Consider the following 19,260-nt stretch of genomic DNA (forward strand, 5'->3'; position numbering starts at 1 on the left):
TGAATTAAAAACATGGGTCTGTCCTGACTGTTGTGCCAGAATGAGGAGAGGTGGAGATAATTCCCAAACTCCAGTGCGCTCCACGCCAGAGAACGTCACCATACGAAAAAAGGGTCAATTACACATAGAGAACCACAGTCTGGAACTTCCGAGAGCAGAGCCTGATTCTGAAATATTGCATTCTTTATCTTCGGAAATTAGTCTCCTAAGGCAGAATATGTCTGAGATGTGGAGCAGTATTAAGGAGCGTTTTGATGATCTAAGCAATAAATTATCAAATTATGACGGACGATTGCGTACTCTTGAAACACAGGCTTGTGAAATAAATGCTGCTTTAAAAGCCACTATTACTACCCTACAAAATCAATTGAGCTACCAGACACAACTTTCGCTAAGGAAAGAAGTGGAAATAGCTGGCCTTGTTGAAAATCGAAATGAGAACCCTGTACACCTGACTTTAACCACAGCCTTAAAACTAGGTATGGATCTACAAGAGGAGGATCTAGATCATGTAGCTCGAGCCGGGGCCGAGCGGCAAAGTAAAGATAATAATCCGACACAGTCAGCTCCTCGTCCTCTCGTAGTGTCTTTCGTTCGCCGATCCAAACGTGATGAGTTCTTAGAACGTTCAAGAAGTCGTCGTCCTCTCAAATCCAAGGATATATTAGTTGGGTTCTGATACGACGGTTTATATCAATGAACGACTAACGTTTAATAATCGTCGCTTATTTCGGGACACCAGGCTATTTGCGTAAAAAAAACACGGCTTCAAACACTGCTGGGTACGAAGTGGTAACATTTTTCTTCGGAAGGGGGACTGGGCCGGAACAAACAGGCAAACAGACAGACAAAAAAATTGTAAAAAATATTATTTTGGTGTATTAGAGATGGATACCCTGCTATTAAAATACAGTCCGAAAATGATCTCGAACGCGCACTTCCTACAACTGGTAAAAATCAGTCCAGCTTACAGGGAGAATCGTCGGTCATTATATCTTAATCAGCCCAGCTCACTGTTTCAGTTATTCTCTTTTTATTGTTTTCAAAAGTCATATACTTTGTCTTGTATTAATATTTTTGAATGTATAGTTTTGTTCGTCTTGATTATGTTATTTGATATTGTATGCGTACTGTATTACACTCTCATTTTTACCACACACACATACACTGTTCATACTTTACTTCACAGTGTCCTTGGCGGACTTTTTAGTTTCACACATTATTTGGAAGTAAATAGTTCATTTTCTTATTACATGGGTGTTGCATTTGGTATGTTCTTAGCTATGGCTTACTGCAAGCATAATTTGGAACCCTTTCTCTTTACTATTTTTCCATGGCATCCCTGAATTTACTTGAAGAAATTGATAACTCTTTTAAAGTAAAATGCCATACTATACCATTACCGGAAGAATGCACCCGAGTAATTTGTAAATATAATCTGAAAATCTTAAATTTAAACATAAGAAGCCTTCATAAAAATTTTGATAGTTTTTTGGTTGTTTTTAAAAGAATGAATATTGACTTTGATGTCATAGTCCTTACAGAGTGTTGGTTAAATGAAAATTCCACTGTAAACCAAATTAAAGGTTACACGTCTTTCAACTCAAAAAAGTACATAAATAAATCAGGCGGTATAACGGTTTTTGTTAGGATAAATGGTCATACATTTCCTCGGAACTGGAGGTAGAGGACGCTAATTGTGTTGTGATCGAGGCTCCAAATTGTTTTCAATAGTAGCAGCTTACATCTCCAAGTTTCCAAAACCCTAGTCGTTTTATATTATTCCCTTGGCTCAGTTTTGAAAACTTACTTACAATCCATTTCTAATCTTTACAGGGGACCTAAACATAGATATATTAAGCCCAGAAACAGATACCAATTATGTTTCCGAATACTTAAATGTACTTGCTGAATTTGGGCTTACATCGAGCATTGATATAGCTACTCGCCAAAAAACTTGTCTGGATCATATTTTTGTACCAATTAAGAGCAGGGCAGAATCTATAGTTTGTTCCTCTGATATAACTGATCATGAAATCACTATGGCAGTGTACGTTAACGCATCAAAAACAAAATGCTCAGACACGTTCAAGGATTAGAGTAGACTATGAATCGCTGCATTCTGATCTTCATTTGATAAATTGGCATTCTTTGATGAACACAAATGATATTGAGAAGGCAGTATCTCTCTTCTCCTCCACAGTCGTGGATGCTTTATCGAGGCACTCTAAGATTGTGAAAGTTAGTCGCTCCAAATTTAATATCGAACCTTGGATGACTCCTGGACTTATGAGGTGTTCTAAACATCGTGATAAGTTACACAGCAATTTGCGTAAAGATCCCAACAATAGCGTAAAAACTAATTTATTCACGGTACAGATCATAATTATATATTAACTTACTAAGGAAACTTAAAGCTGATTATTATAACAAGTTGATAAGCCAAAATAAGGATGCTCCAAAAAAACTATGGAATACTATTAGGCACATTACTCATAACACTGCAACTGTCTCGTTACCCGAAGAGCTAATTAGGACTAGAAACAATATTAAAGAGTCTCTCAATTATTGTAACACCTGCCTCTCTTCCACAGGTAGTAACCTCGCAAATAAAATTTTGACTAGATTAAATGAAACACAGGACTCAATCGCCAGTAAAGTACACTACACTAATTCACCTAAAAACTCTTTTTTTATGGAACCTACCGATTCTCATGAAGTGCTGTGTTTAATAAAATCTCTTAAATCAGGAAACACCTCTGGTTTTGATGGTCTGAATAATAGTATTTTGAAGAATATTGGACATCTTATAGCTGAACCGTTAGCCTCAATATTTAATCTGAGTATATCGTCAGGGACTTTCCCGCAGGTCTGGAAAACGGCTGGAGGAAAGGCATTGGTGATTCCCATATATAAAGCAGGTAGCAAAGACGACCCGACTAACTACCGTCCAATATCACTTTTGCCAGCTTTTTCGAAACTTTTAGAACGCATCATCTATAAGCGGCTAGTTAAATTCCTCAATCAAAACAGCCTTCTAAATGACAAACAGTTTGGATTTCGTCAGGGAAAGTCCACTGAAGATGCTGTAATCATTCTAATGGATGCTGTTGTTGATCACCTCGATGAGGGTGGGTGTTGCATTGTTTTTCTGGACCTTGCTAAGGCATTTGACACTGTTTCTACACCTATACTCCTCAAAAAGCTGGAGTGTGTTGGAATACGTGGCTTGCCACTCAACTGGATTGAGAGTTATTGTCGCATAGAAATCAATGTATCAAGATTGGTGATCATATAAGTGATCCTATACATGTATCTATTTGGGGTTCCCCAAGGGAGCATTCTGGGTCCAATCTTATTTACTATATATATTAATGATCTTCTAAATCTCCCTACTCCAAAGCTGTAACGCAATCTGTTACGCAGATGATACTGCTCCCATATTCCATGGCCCAACTTGGCAGGAAACGCAGTACATGGCTGAATGTGGTCTTCGACAAGTGTCTGAGTGGCTGGACTATAATCTCCTAACATTAAACGCGTCTAAGACCCAGTATTTGTGTTTCCATAAAACAGCTGTATCTCGCCCACCTTCAAGTAAGTTCAATATTAAAATACACAAAAACTGTCTATCGCCTAATGGTACATCCAACGCTTACTGTAATTGTGACATTATCAACAGGGTGGTCTCGCTGAGGTATCTTGGAATTGAACTGGACGAAAATTTAAATTTCAAGAAACATATATCAATTACCGCAAAAAGAGTTAGAAAATTAATGTACACAATGAAATTATTGAGAGTCATTTCAGACAACACTACTCTGAAATTGGTATACTTAGCGTTATGTCAGTCTTTAATAAATTATTGTCTACTAGCCTGGGGAGGTATTACGAACCTTAAGTCCAATTTAATTCCCTTAGAAAGAGCTCAACGAGCTGTTCTGAAGGTTTCTCTAAAAAAACCGCGACTATTCGACACGATGCAATTGTATAAAGAGGCTGAGGTCCTGAGCGTGCGCAAATTGTTTGTAATGCGAGTTACTGTATACATGCACAAATATGTGAAGAGTCTACCAACATACAAAGATATATTAAAGAAGAGAATCTATAAAGCTCCTGTGTCTAAGGCTAAAACATCATTTGCTCAACGTCACAAAAAAATTCTCTTTCCACACATATACAATCAAATTTGCAAACTAATTGATATAAAACACTCTCAATTATCAGGTTTAAAAACACTCCTCAACAGTATACTGATGTCCTGGACATATGAGGACACTGAGAAAATACTAAAACCCGTAATATAAATTTAGAGAATTCTGAAATATTCTAATGATTCTATATGAATTTACAACACTTCCAAATAACATTCTTACTCACTCAAACACACACACACACACACACACTCACACGTACACACATACACACACACACTCGCCGACTAACAAATACATATCTGTAATTTTTATTATTGTATTCTTTGTTTATTTTATTTTATTTTTTGTCATATATTACTAGTATTAATATTATATAAACACTAAATTTTTATATGCACTATGATCGCCGTACCTATGTAACGTTAACTGTGGGTGTGCTTTGATTTCCACGATACAGGCATTGCCTAGTGTGGGGTCATAGTTACAATGTTATTTAAGTTATATTTTATGAAATAAATGTTATTCTATTCTATTCTATTCTATAAACTTGTGACACCATTTGAGCGGATGTGCGATGTATGTATAACGCAATTAGATAATTTCCATGTCTTTGACGTTTGAATTATTGATTCGTCATGCGAAAATAAATAAGCGGAATATTACCGAATTTAATATATTAATATTAATTTACAGTACATTTAGTCTGAATCTAATAAGCTTTTACAGTATATATTTTTTTTACATAAATATTATAACAATTTTGCGTATAGACTTATAAAAATAAAATAAGTGCGAAATCTTTTTACTTACATTATTCTTGTTATATTCAGATAAGTATATAATATTTTATACAATGTAGTAGATATAGATACAAAAACTGTTTTCAACACAAAGCCTCCAATACAAAGGGTTAAAACAGACATGTTGCTTTCAGCTTACTCAAATATGAAACAAGCTTGTACATAATAAAATACTATAAAATAAAGGGATAGGGCCTTTGAAGACACCATTTATTCTATTATCCTCGAGTAAAGACCCGTATGTACTCTGTAATGTTCATTTGAGTACTCTGTACACCGAAGTAAGGGACGCAGGGGGTAAGTAAGCGTATTTAAATAGGAGCCATAAAGAAATCGTTCGCATTGTATTGGGTAATAAAAACTAATTATATTATAGTTATATATATTGCACTTTCACCCGCGTGAAATTTATAGCCTGTATATTATTCTGATGCTAATAAGCTATATTATTGTTTATTATTGTTATTTGTATTTCATTAAAATACATTCAGTAGTTTTTTCCTGAAAGAATATACATACTCACAGACATCCGCGTTTATAATAATAGTATTATATTATCATATTATATCCAATTTATTTAAGTGGAAAAAAATTGGGGCTGCAGGCTGGGCTGCTTTTTATTGCCTGTTTTTAACTAAAAATATTTTCTTTCTTTATACGACAATTTTAAGACTTACCTTTAAAACTGGCATCTGTTTTAATTTCTCTCCGCTCACTTTAAAGCCCTACATAGAATGCGCTGCTCAAGTCTGCCAGGCGCGTATTTATTGTTTGGGCAATCAACTTGAAAGCTCTCTGTAGAACTTCAACAACACGTCTCGGCAGCACAACTTAGTATGAACTCAACTTTTGTCTAAATACTGTGGGTCCTATTATGATATTTGTCTTCATTTGCAAACATGAAAATAATTGACGATCTTGTTAGAACTACAATGAAATTTAGGTACTGGCAATTTTTATATCTGTTTGTGTTGTGAGGTTTCGTGTAAAAATGGCTGGAGGAATTAGGAGGCAATTGTCTCAGAATATCGTAAATTGAAAAAAAGTGAGAAAATAACACCTACACAGTGAGAAAATGTTGGATTTTTTTTCCAACCAACGGAAACGGAAGCCATTTCATGGGCCGGAACAAACAGACAAACAGACAGACAGACAAAAATTTTAAAAAATATTATTTTGGTGTATGTACCGTATTTATATTTATATGCACATATTAAAAAACGGTTATTTCAATATTACAAACAGACACTCCAATTTTATTTATATGTATAGATAATGAGTAAATTTTATTATATCCATAGTTTCGACCAGTGATAATTGTTTTCATCTAATTTAATATGCTAAATAGCTCGAAAGTTATAAACGCCTTATGAGGCTCTTTTATTTCAAATGGGAAAGCTTTATTTTACAAAATTCTTTATGGAAGCAGTATTACCCGTTTCATTGGAATTTTATTGTTTGTATCATGGGTCGTGGGATTACGACATTTTATTAACATGTACCCCGGGTTTACTACGCATTCTAAATTTAAATGTGAAAGGTATAGTTTTTTTATGTTGTTTTGTTTTATAAAATACGAATAGAAAGACATTTAAAAATAGAATCACTATTAAATTAAAAGAGTGCATAATAATAATTTAAAATTATTTAGTTAATATGTTTAAATACTTAACTTATACAAAGTACCATGGTACCTAAAATTATACTAAAAATTTGAAGTATACATATGTATTCACATACATATTCGTTTCTTACTTTAAATTTAATGTTTTATGCAGTGATATATACTTTGTTTAGTAATTAAATTATATAAATACTTTATTATTGGTTCCCAGGTTGCAACAGAACCTATTATGGCGATATTGGGCGAACGTACGAGTTAGAGCTGCATCGACCGAGAGAAGATCTCATTCCGTACGTTTGTTTGATCACAATCACAGCGCCTGGTGGTATCCATGGTGATCTAGTGCAGGTTAGTATTAACTTACCCAGTCAGAGAGCTCTGAAATTGAGTGTTCTGTTGATGAAACGACACCTATGTAGGAACATATATTTGAATGAGGTATAATTTGATAACAATGTTAGAATGTTAATTTAGATTCTTTCATATATTAAAGTAAAAAATAAATGTAAAAGTATATGAATTAATAGTTTTTATTTATCAATTATTACATTAATATGTTATCAAGAGAAATTATATATATTTAGTCCATATTGATAGTATTATACTATTAATAATAATACTGAAAGTCTCTATGAACTGAAAGACGAATTCATTTAAGGCTGACTCATTTTTAAAAATGCTGTAAAATCTGTAAAATATTTAGAATTTTTTTTTATTACAATTCTTATTCTAACTTCTAAGAATTTATTACGCACGTCTACTTCAGATACAAAAATTAAACAGTTAACATAAATGTAATAAGTTAATTTGATATATGATCAAATAATATAATAGGAAAAGTCCATAAAATATTAATATTTGGTTCGCTTAATGTTATTATAATTTTTAGGACTTTATTAGTTAATGATAAGTTAAAATGGCACGTGTCTTGTACTAGACTTGCTTTATTAAAAGTAAGTTAATTTTGTTTCCAGTTTTATACAAATACCCAGAAATTATTGTAAGAATATTATTAAAGTTGTTTTCATAGTAGATAGTTGCTTGAAGTTTATTTATTTAAACAATATTCCCGGTTAAATTCATAATAATGTAGAAAATAAAAATTCATGTAATTACTTTTAATAAATTAATTAAAATATGAGATATTTTATCGCGATGGATTAATTGAAAAAACACACGGTATGAATATTTCAGTTTCAAATACGTAAAGGAAAATAATAAAATTGTATCACATAAGTTTAGTCTTTGATTGAACTAAACGAAATTGTAATTAGTTTTCTCTTGTTTGCGTTTCGTGAATACAGTACACAGATTTCGATATTCAGGTATCTAATTTAAATTCTCGAATAGAATCTAGTGGTTTTAGAAATTAGGTACGGTAGGTAAGTGCGGAAAGTAAACGTGTCAATACGCCTGTTGGTAAAACCACAACAAATAAATATGGGTATCTCTTAATACGAAATAATTTTTAAACTATACTGACTATATTATTTCAACATAAGATAATTTTTATCATTATTTATAAACCTAAAAAAATATTCGAGTCTGAAAAATAATGAGTTATCTTTCTGTATTTAATATTCTAAGCTTGGTTTAATAGATAAATATTGGCAAATATTAGTTATTTTCCTCAAGATAAGGAATATACCCAATAACTGAACGGTATTTATTTATTTAAAGTCTACAGTGATATAATTTAAAGAGTTGATTAATATTAACACGGTAACTAGGTTAGACTTTCATCGGTGCAGTAATTCCAGGGTTTACTTTCCTCATAACAAAATTTGTTCTCTATCTTCATTATATTAATACAATATTAGATTGTTTTAGTGTCAATAGGTGTTTCAAGCCTCGGAAATAATGTTTTTTTTTCATAATACATGCCTTATCTTGATGAGTTTTATAGGAACCCGGCGTCAAATCGAAGAACTATAGAACTGTCGCAATACGTATCAGTAAAATGAAATTTTCGATTTCTTACACTATAGGTATAAACACATTTTTATTTTGTAATAATCTTCAGTTGTACTCAGAATGTCTCCAACAGACGCTGTGAAGTGGGCGCTTTCCTCCATTTTGGGAACGTCTGCTTAAATATTGTGTTCCAGTACATTTCTCGTTTACTACCAACTCTCGTTTTAATTTCCCGCCGGTCGTTTGTTAAAAGAACATCGACCTCCCATTAATTTGCATTCATTAAACGAGTTTTATTACTTCCCGAACTTTACTTGCATTTTGTTTGTCACTACCTACTCATTTTGACTGTTTTCATCACCATTTTCTGTCATTATCAGACATTTTCGAAAAATCAATAGACATATTGACAGTGTAAACCAAAAATTTCTATCAAACAAATCACATTTTGGGGTTTGTTCGTAGTTTTATGTCATTTGTTCGATTAAAATTCTAGAAATGGTAGTTATTAAATTCTATACCTGTATTCTGACATCCTCACCACACGTAGAACTCTAAGTACATGTTACAATTGAATGGATTTTTCGTAATATTATATTTATTTATAGTACTATAAGTATATATTTCGAAAAATGAAGATATGTCTAATGTATGTTATTTTTATAAAAATTATAATCCTTTACATGTGTACTTAACATAGACACAATAACTACTACATAACTACCATTTACATAATAAGTCACATTTACGCGTGTAAAATAGTCTGAGTCGATTTTAGACCTTTAGATCCGCAATAAGTCAAAATTTAAATATTTTGACTTATTATATACTCGTATGAACCATGTTAAAATAAAATAATAAAATAGAAGAATAATAATATAATATCTCAGTACAATTCACACAACGGCATCTAGTCCCAAGCTAAGCAGAGCTTATCTTATGGGTACTAGACAACTGATATAAATGCATAGATGTATTTTGTTTGTAAATAAATACATATTATAAATAGAAAACATCCAGACCGATACAAACAATCATACTCATGAATACAAATGTTTGTACCGTGCGAGGAATCGAATTCGCGACCATCGCATAGTAAAGTGGTATGGTAAACAACTAGACCACCGAGGCTTTCTAAATGGAGCAGTATTATTCTTCAAGTTTGTATAAAGTGCCGTCACATAAGACACCGAAACAGGTCAAGCGTCGTGTCCACGCGTTGGTAGGAAATTGTGTTTATTTCTTCAACACAATAAGTCCCACTAGTGGTTTGCTCACCGCTTTTAGTAAACAGAACCATAGGTGTATTTGTTTAAAGGTGAAATAAATCCAAGAGGTATTGCCAGATGTTCCAAATGTCAAATTTCCGCAATTATGCTGTAAGGTTATTTATAAGGTTAATATTAAAACTTATAGTAACGAGTGTGTGCATTCTGTCGCCGACATGAAACCCCGGGTTATTTTTCTTACAATTGAAATTTAATTAAAGAGATAATCTTTAAATTAAATTTTAATTATAAGTTTTAGTGTTAAATGCATTTTTGATAATTCATAAAATAACATAACATTTTATTGCAACGATCCAATTCAACTTTAATAAATAATATTCGATATATACATGATTAGTAGTGTCACGTCTTTTTATCTAACTAAGAAATTGTCTTCTCAAAATGTTCTCGTAGCTTATATATATGAATTAAAATATTTAAAATAAAAAAAAATAGAGACATTATTAAGCTTAAAACTGTTTTGTCAAAGAAATAAAAGTTTTTTTCGAAGTATATTTTCATATTCAACATCTTTATGACAGATGTAGACTTGGTCGATCGTAAAATATATTTCTTCCTAATTCCAATCTTCTTGACTGTCGAATTTCGCGGAATTACGATAACTGTCTAAAGTTGTACAAATTGGGAGAAGCACCTGCCAAACACAATACAACAAGAATAATTAATTTTTATTTTCATTTCTTTATTTGTTGTTACATAAAAATTAACAGACACCTGCCTACTGTAATATGTTATTTTATTCTTATAAAAAGAAGAATTCGTAATATATGTATGTATAGGGTTACTCGTAAAACTCGTAAAACTCGTAAAACGAAAAGCCAGTTCATTTCCACTCAAAAATTTTAACCTGTACCTCCAAAATATAGAATGGAAATCTGAAAGTAAATTTATAACTTTCATACTAAATTGTTCACTTGACCAATTTAGTAAGGAAGTTCAATTTACTTGTTGGAGTAATTTGTTCAGTTTCGTGAAACCTATTAATGCCTACGACCCCGTATAAAACTTCGTAACAAATGTACTATTTAGTGAGTAAGTTGAATATTTCAGTTAACAGCATTTCGCATATATTGGGTTGTAAAATTTACGACTATTTAGCTGTCAGTACTTTATATTATAGATAATATAAAGTACTAATTTAAGTACACGTAATTTTAGTAGTCTCAAGCATTAATGTGAACTGTTCAATTATTTTAACAACTGAATTATTATGTATGGTTGCAGAGGCTTAATAAATCTGTATAAATATTTTTTGAAAAACTCAAAAAGTCGTTCCTTATATTTTTTGTGGATTACCTAATTATTAAAAGAATTTCAATATCCAAGTCCCAGTATTTGAAGCTACACTTATCAAGGTAGCAGTTAATTTGGAAGTACAAACTTCATGTTTTATAACTAATAATGACGACCTCGGTGGTCTAGCGGTCTAGCACACCGCTTTACGACCGATGGTCGCGGGTTCGATTCCTCGCACGGCATAAACATTTGTATTCATGGATTGTTTGTATTGGTCTGGGTGTTTTCTATATATAATATGTATTTATATTATTTACAAATATATATATATATCTAAGTATGTATTTGTATCAGTTATCTAGTACCCATAACACAAGCTTTAGCTAGCTTAACTTGGGTCTAGATGGTGTTGTGTGTATTGTCCTGAGATTATTATTATTATTATAACTACAGTAGCCATCTCGCTGCAGTGTCTTCCAGTTACATCCGTAATTTTAACATCTAATGTTATTTCTTGGAACAAAATAAGCTTTATAACATAAGCTGGTATAGATGTTTGAGTCACCGGAGTTCCATGTAATTTGATGTAATTTTCAGGTCCGTCGCTCTCACAAATGGACCGTGCACCGAGGGATCGAATCATCGAATGTCTCATATTTTCCTCGATTTTATAGATCTATTTTTAAGACAAACACCAACTCTCTGCCCAATAACTGAAACTTGTTTACTTCTGTTCTGACCTTCCATTTAATAGCTAGCGGCCCTTAGGTAGAAGTTTCGTGAATTTATTACTTTACTAAATCAAGTCCGACTTTCTTTTTTCATTTCGAACTTTTTGTACGATGAACTTATAAAAATGGTTTAATGGCTTTTAAGTTTTTAGGGATCAACAAGTGGCTATGAATCTGAAAGTTAGACTATTATTAGAAATTTTTGGTAGTTTAATTTAAACAACTGCGAAAGTATGTATAAGTATTTAACTTATTCTTCGTTAGTAATATTTATTAATATTACGTTAGTAATATTTTGATGACATATAATATCAATATAATTAAAAATTATGCGAGCAACGTAAAATTGCAATTACCAATAGAATGTTATTTTAATTTACACAATTCATAATTATATATCATAATATTAATTTAGAATTTGATTATATAACTTTTATGGTAAATATATACCTACGATGCTTTTTATTTTATATTTATATGTAATCTACTTTTAGCTATGATTTTGAAAATGCTATAAATGTTAAGAATGTTTAAGTAAAAATAGTCTGAAATATTACTTAACATCCACCTGAATTGTTAGAATAAGTTGAAGCCGTATCGTATTATGCAAAGCTTTCACAAGATTAATTTTCATTAATTCAAACTCGCATATCTGAAATCACACTTTCACCGTAACTGCAAAGGCGGGAATTCAAATCTCGCTTTGCAGAAATGGACGATTCTAATTTAGGATTCACCGATACATGTTGTGAATAGTTAAGCGTCACACTATACAACAAATATTCGATATGTATACTGATAGATTCGGAAATATTGATTTATTAAGCTGAGTATTCTGAATTAAACAATAAAAAACTTATTGAAATATTTTCTTACCCGTCAATGCTCGATGAAAAATCAAGAAATTTGTCTGTATTGAGTTCCATAAACTATACGTATATGTATCATTACTACGTATGCGATATTCAACATTCTTCTCTTAAAGATTAAACTTTGCCAATCTTTACCTAGTGTTTCTCTTTCTTCTCGTTTGCTAAGAAAGTCGCTCTTCGTACAGAGACATATGTAAACTTTCTGTGCTGATAAAATTTAATAGTTTCTTAACATTTCTCGGTCTTCATGTAGATATAGAAAAGATGAATATATTTTTAGATGCTTTTTATTGAAATTATATTTGTTCTCATTTTTTAGTACTAGAATCTTGTTGACCGAATTTAGAAAACATACATAAGTAATTATATACCAATCATTGTGAAAAATTCTAAAATTCATGATAGTATAAAAACATATATAAACTGTTCTCGTCTGATCCAACCTACTGAATTCAATGGGAATTAACCATGATAATTTTCAGGGGAGACCGTGGAGGTTGAACTATTACCGTACGAGTACATTGTAAGCAATGGAACTACTTGTTCCCATCCATTGTCCCCCAATTGTGAATGATAGGTCAGTATCTAACACCAATACCATATATATAATTATATGTTTTTATTACTAACATCTACCTCAGTATTATTAATTTTATAATAATATCATAATAAATCACTTAGGTGTGTGTTATCTCTTCACATTTGTTATAAAAGCTTAACGTTATGCAGCTATTAGATAAGAAATTCACAGGATTCCCGCTGCCTTTTGCTGTAAAGGTTAAAGTTATATTTACCCAAAAGTAATCCTCTGGGGTTAAGCCTACGTTTACTCTTCATTTGAGTTGATCTCAGTATCGCCCAATTACCACCGTACGTTTCGAGAAAAGCGATCTTTTGATCCCTCGATAAAGAAATTGGGTAAAATGCAAGTAGTTTTGTTAACTAATACCAACTACAGATTGTTGATGTAAAATAGAATGGAGATTTCAATTCTGTACAATTTTCAATGATAGACAAACGGTTAACCCGTTTATTGTGTCCATACTGAAGATTGAAATGGTATCTCTTTTATTGTATAAACCAGTAATAACAATAACATATCTGCACATACATATGTATCAATAATTCCAATTAGTGTTATTATTTTAATAGCTAATCAAACACTTAATTACTTTCTAGTATCGAAATAAGTCATAAATAAGCTCATTATCTAGTAGATATCTTTATCAATAACTTAAATATACATTACAAATAACAATATAATTTTAATGGATTGATATGCTTACTGTACCTAATAATTAACTTACTGTATTATTTTTTCTTAATATTGTAAAGGAAATGGACGGAATACGGAAAGGACGTTGGGCGTGACCGTTTTTTTTTATAAATATGTATAAAACAAGACTTTTGTCTTATTTTCTACTTAGTTATGAAAACATTAAATATCTGATTAACATATTTTTTTAATGTTTCACCCCTTTCTTTAGATTTCTTTTAACAAAAAAATACCACTTATAACATATACAAATAACATTTTGCATTTTTATGAAATAAATATATATTTATAGTGTTTGTTAGTAGTATGTATAACCATTATTATTCAAAGATTGTTTTGAACATACATAATAAAAAAGGTTCGTTTACATGTTTCTTATTTCGTTACTTCAAAGGACAAAGTTTTGAATCCATTCTTTACAGTATCCGTAATTTCAATGGCAGGTTTGTCATTTGCTATCAACCACGATGACCCATTCTGTCCTTTCTTGATAATTTCCAAAATACCCAATGTGGCTGACTCCACTCTGTTTATTGAAAATTTACATACATTTGTCACATACCAACATAAAAAGTATTATCTTATATATAAAATTCTCGTGTCACAGTTTTCGTTCCCATACTCCTCCGAAACGGCTTGACCGATTCTCATGAAATTTTGTGAGCGTATTGAGTAGGTCTGAGAATCGGCCAACATCTATTTTTCATCCCCCTAAATGTTAGGGGTAGTCCACCAGTAAATTTTTTTATTCTATTTTAAGGCAAAACAACGTTTGCCGGGACAGCTAGTAGTATATATATCTATATGTATATTATAAGGTAGGAAAGAAAGAATAAGAAAGGTTTTAAGCTAGAAATAATAGTTTAAATAAAATTAAGCATATTAATTAAAATATTTCTAAGTTTTAAGCTGACGTCCATGTTGTATGTTTATTCTGACACATCTGTGCTCAAAGTGTGGAAAAATGTAAAAATTATAAAATTTAATTTTGTCAATGGGAATATAAAATGAGAGAGCTGGTGTCGTCCCTTCATGCATGCATTATTCATATCATAATACGTTCAATGGAATAACAATGCCAATTTACAGTAATGATATCTGCACAGCTGATACGTTCACATCTGCGCTTCGTATGTTCATCGCAAAGAACAAGATAAAGTTAATTAAATAATAGCAATCTTACTTTTGTCTCTCTGGTACAGATGTGGTCAGGCTTTCAGGAACATCTCTAGTAAAGCTTTCCAAGCCCAGTCGTTGCAAGATGGCTGTGTCAGTGGGCCCCAAGCACACGGTCATAACGCGAACTTGTGTCTTTGAATAATACAACTCAGCCTGCGGAGTGCGGAGTTCATGTTTTCAAACAAAGTTTTCTGTGTACTTGTCCTGGTTCCGACTTTAAATTTATGTTTGGTATAAGAAAATAAAATATTCAGGAAGGAAAAGAAAATAAAATCTCGAGTTACTAAGGTTTTGTTTGATATGATTGTGTAAAATATTGGTAAATTTATTGATGAAATACAATATATTAATATAGGTAGGTGAAGTTATTTCTTACTCGTCAATCTCTCACATTTTTATTATGTATATACTCTAAAAATAGAGTTATACATCTCTTTTTATAAATTCTAAAGTAAACTTGATATTAACACAAATTGCGAAATTGAAATAACTCTTGATAGTATAATTAAAGAACTTTCTCTAACTTATTAAAGTTTATTTTTCAACCAATACTTTTTTTTTCTTTATTTAATGTGTTACTTGATAACCTTTTTCTATATTATTTTTTTATCTGATTTTAATTATTCTTTTTGTATTTTATAGTTTTATTACATTGCATGGTAGCCTATGAAATACTAATCAAGATCTGGCCAGCATTTATTGAATAATACTTAAATTGTTATTGTCAATTTAAGTCAATTTATAGAAAATTTTGGCTTGTATTTATAAATTAAGAGAATTTAGATCTTTATAATACATTATATAACATAATTCTTATATTTATTTAATAATAATAAAAATACTTACCCCCATTGCGTTGCTAAATTGTAAGACAGCATTTTTCGTGGCAGCATATACTGGTCGAAGTGGATTTAATTTTAAAGCCGACGTCGATGAAATATTAAGAACTAGACCACCACTACCAGTTTTATCTGCTCCCATTATTTCCATTGCTCGTAAAGTACTATCCACGGTTCCAGTCTGAAATTGAAAAATTATGATTTTTGTAGAATTATTACTGATAAAGCAGTGAAGACAATGCTAAAAGATAATTATTGCGTCGTAAGCATTATTGATTTTAGTAACTGAATTGGTGTTATTCATATGTATTCGTTCAGTAATATCGTATACTTTATCCAAACCTATATTATAAATTCGGAACTGTGCTTATCTATTTGTCTATCTGTCTGTCTGTTTATTACCTTCAATAACCACAATAAAATTTAACATGAAGATACATTGTGGCCCGAGGATTTCTTCTGTAAAAAAATGTGACGAAATCGCGAATAGCAGCTAGTTTGATTATGAATCTTTATAATATTTACCATTGCGTTTCATTAATTACAATACTTTATATTAATTATTTTATGTATTATGTCGTATTACAAGTTTATCTATAATCATACTCGTTTGATATATAATACGATAAACACACATAACATATGTTGCAATCATGAAACATATGATATGCAGTATATGACCTACTGTTCTAATATTTAGAGTAGTTATTTTATCAGGAGAGTATCATTTTTAGTTGTATCTGTCTGATTTGTTATTAATTTCTCTTATATTTCAAATAGGATAAAAGTATCAAGAAAAATTAAATCCTTCTTCATTTACCAGTAAATTGTTACCTTTAAGAAATTAATGTAAAATTTCTGTTATAAAACTATCACTTACGGGCTAATAAGTATTTTATTCTCTTATAATAACGTATTCATAAATTTAATTACAGACGATCAATGTTATGTCTAGCATATTATATGACTGAAATTTATTCAATTAACCTATTAATATTGCTGTATATATCTGCTTACTGTACGGCTATATTTAATAACACGCCCTTATTTATTACAATCATAACTTCTGAAGACACCAACTTACAAAATTAATATCGATCATCCTCTTGAAGTCCCCGTCTGTGCCCAAAACCGCCGCGTTGTTTATAACTCCATCGAGTCTTCGGTATTTATCTAAAACTTGCTTGTATGCAGCGGCGAGTTGTTCGCTGTTTGCAACGTCACATTTTATAAACTTAGTTCTTAGGGCGCCAAACTTGTTCAGGAGTTCAGTCTCTAAGGCGGCGCCCTCTCGCTCTGATACGTCCAGGAAAACGACACACTGTAATTGAAAGTTAGCTTGGCTTTATTAAGTGAATAATGGACATTTAAACATGGATCTTGTAAATAAATGTATGTTGATGCAAAAAATCCTTAAATCTTGTGTCACGATGATTCTTGTAACTACTAATCCAAAACTACCAGTAGTTCACCTTTAAGAACATATCTTATTATTCTAATTTTTTGTTTCAAATATTAACAATAGTACTAGGTTTGTTATCCCATCCAAATCATTTAGATGTAATTTACATATAATAGACTAATTTGAATAAAATCACATTCCAAGAAATTATTAGAAAAAAAATCGTTCTTAAAATTATATTATTACTTTAAATTTAATTATAACTATTATACCAATATTTTAAAAATATAATGGTAATATTCATGGTTTATAATTAGTGGAAAAGAAATTAAAATTATTATTTGCTATGTACTGAATTCCAACCATTTCGTTACAACAAATTAGGTAGCAGAAATAATGTTGAATTATAGATTTGAAGCGGTAGACTAACCCCTACTACTAGAGGTCCCATTACCTTTCGTGTTAATGATCAATCTCCGTTTGTTATTAAAATTACGCCTATATTGCAACACGTGTTACACTCCTGAATGAAGTATCATAAGGCGATATATTAATCAGAGCTTGAAATGAACCAATGGACCATTCTGCGTCCACATTGCTAAAATAAATATTTTGTTAAATCTTGCCACCAATGAACTAATGCAGGTGAGGCGTTTTATCGAAACGAATTATCACTCTCTATCTTTAATGAAACATAAAATTGTTCAAAACAACCTCTTATCACCTCTATCTACTGTTTGTACCTGTTTGTATGTACGGTCAGTCACATTCGTCCCATTTTAAGACCTAATTTTTATGGTCCTTGTGGTGGTGGTGTGGTGGGGTGGAAATACAATATTACCATTCCACGAAATTAGTAAGAAGTCACAACTGGAATAAAACTCAAATACGTCACTGTGTTGTATTCGATCGCCATAGAGAGTTGATTTGCTCTACACCATCAAATCTGGGCTTTCGCCCTTGAAATCGTGGTAGCATGCAAATGCCATCTCATGACTACGGTAAGTGTAGGTACCTTGAAATACACCGTGTAGTTTTTTAGTGAGTGAAAATTCCACACTCCCCGTTCGCCACTCGGTGGTCTTTCACAAAATAGAAGGTGGGAATATTTTTACAAGCTAAGATGTATGTAATACAAGTATTGTTTTAGAGTCTAAGATTGTGAATGTAAGCCACAGAGTTAATCTATGTTATGCGAAATATCCATGTCTAGCCTAGGAACATTGATCAGCTACAGTATTGATTTTTGAGGTCAATATTAATAAAATATAGTACCCTGGCATTTTCATGTAGCAATGCTCTGACAATGCCTGCACCTACTCCAGCAGCCCCGCCAGTCACGAGGAATACGTTGTTTTCTATCATTTGTTTAAAAATGAACTATTGACAAATTCACTGCCACTAACACACAGTATTATCAAAATATATCTGTTACAAAACACGCAATGTTTTATTAATTATTAATTATTTTCGACTGACTAGAAATACGTTCAACCTAAAACAGTTACTTTATCGGACTAGATATTTAATACTCGGCTGTCATTACACGTTATCAGCTGATAAGTATTTGTTGATAGAATACGATTTTCGATACGTCGTACAGGTTCAATTATCATGTTTATGTTTTTAACAGTTTCTGGATTCTATTAATCTTTACTATTTTATTTGTCCAATTTCTTGTATCGTATGTGTTGTATATACGACCTACTTATTAATTTGTTATTTAATACATTACGAGTAATAGTTTAGTTGTCAAATATAGATTGACATCATTGTAAATATATTATAAAAGAGACAATACAATTATTCTGCAAACATACATATTATTATTATTTAACACATCTCAACAAAAAGAACCCCACCACAACATCTGGCGACCGTGACTTAGAAGAAAAATGTTGAAATTAAGCAAATCCAGAACAAATTTACGCCGATTATTCA

General features: G+C 31.3%; 2 protein-coding genes across 2 annotated transcripts in view; one reads left to right on the plus strand and one right to left on the minus strand.

Moving 5' to 3' along the window:
* The window catches only part of LOC131845128 (uncharacterized), a 57,597-nt gene extending 50,572 nt beyond the window's left edge, over positions 1–7,025 (plus strand). Inside the window, exon 4 of the mRNA XM_059194166.1 lies at positions 6,793–7,025. Coding sequence (XP_059050149.1) covers positions 6,793–7,025 — 233 coding nt within the window. The remainder of the gene's footprint in view (positions 1–6,792) is intronic.
* A 7,171-nt stretch (positions 7,026–14,196) lies between these two features.
* LOC131845080 (15-hydroxyprostaglandin dehydrogenase [NAD(+)]-like) lies at positions 14,197–18,775 on the minus strand. The gene is made up of 5 exons (XM_059194099.1): positions 18,595–18,775; positions 17,002–17,238; positions 15,925–16,098; positions 15,083–15,231; positions 14,197–14,425 (listed from the first exon to the last, which is right to left on the minus strand). The coding sequence occupies exons 1-5, from the start codon at positions 18,682–18,684 to the stop codon at positions 14,275–14,277; spliced, it is 801 nt and encodes a 266-aa protein (XP_059050082.1). The 5' UTR covers positions 18,685–18,775; the 3' UTR covers positions 14,197–14,274.
* Positions 18,776–19,260: the final 485 nt, after the last annotated feature.

Source organism: Achroia grisella, unplaced genomic scaffold (assembly GCF_030625045.1).
Source record: "Achroia grisella isolate CSIRO2021 unplaced genomic scaffold, CSIRO_AGI_Agris_v1 utg452, whole genome shotgun sequence".
NCBI classification, from domain to species: Eukaryota; Metazoa; Arthropoda; class Insecta; order Lepidoptera; family Pyralidae; genus Achroia; species Achroia grisella.

Bases quoted from the DNA above. Each gene is read 5' to 3' on its own strand.
- LOC131845080 (XM_059194099.1), bottom strand. From the start codon at position 18,684: ATGATAGAAAACAACGTATTCCTCGTGACTGGCGGGGCTGCTGGAGTA. The intron at 16,099-17,001 runs GTAAGTTGGTGT...TTTCAATTTCAG, and splicing joins GGATGATCGATATTAATTTT to ACTGGAACCGTGGATAGTAC. The intron at 14,426-15,082 runs GTAAGATTGCTA...TTCAATAAACAG, and splicing joins TCTGTACCAGAGAGACAAAA to AGTGGAGTCAGCCACATTGG.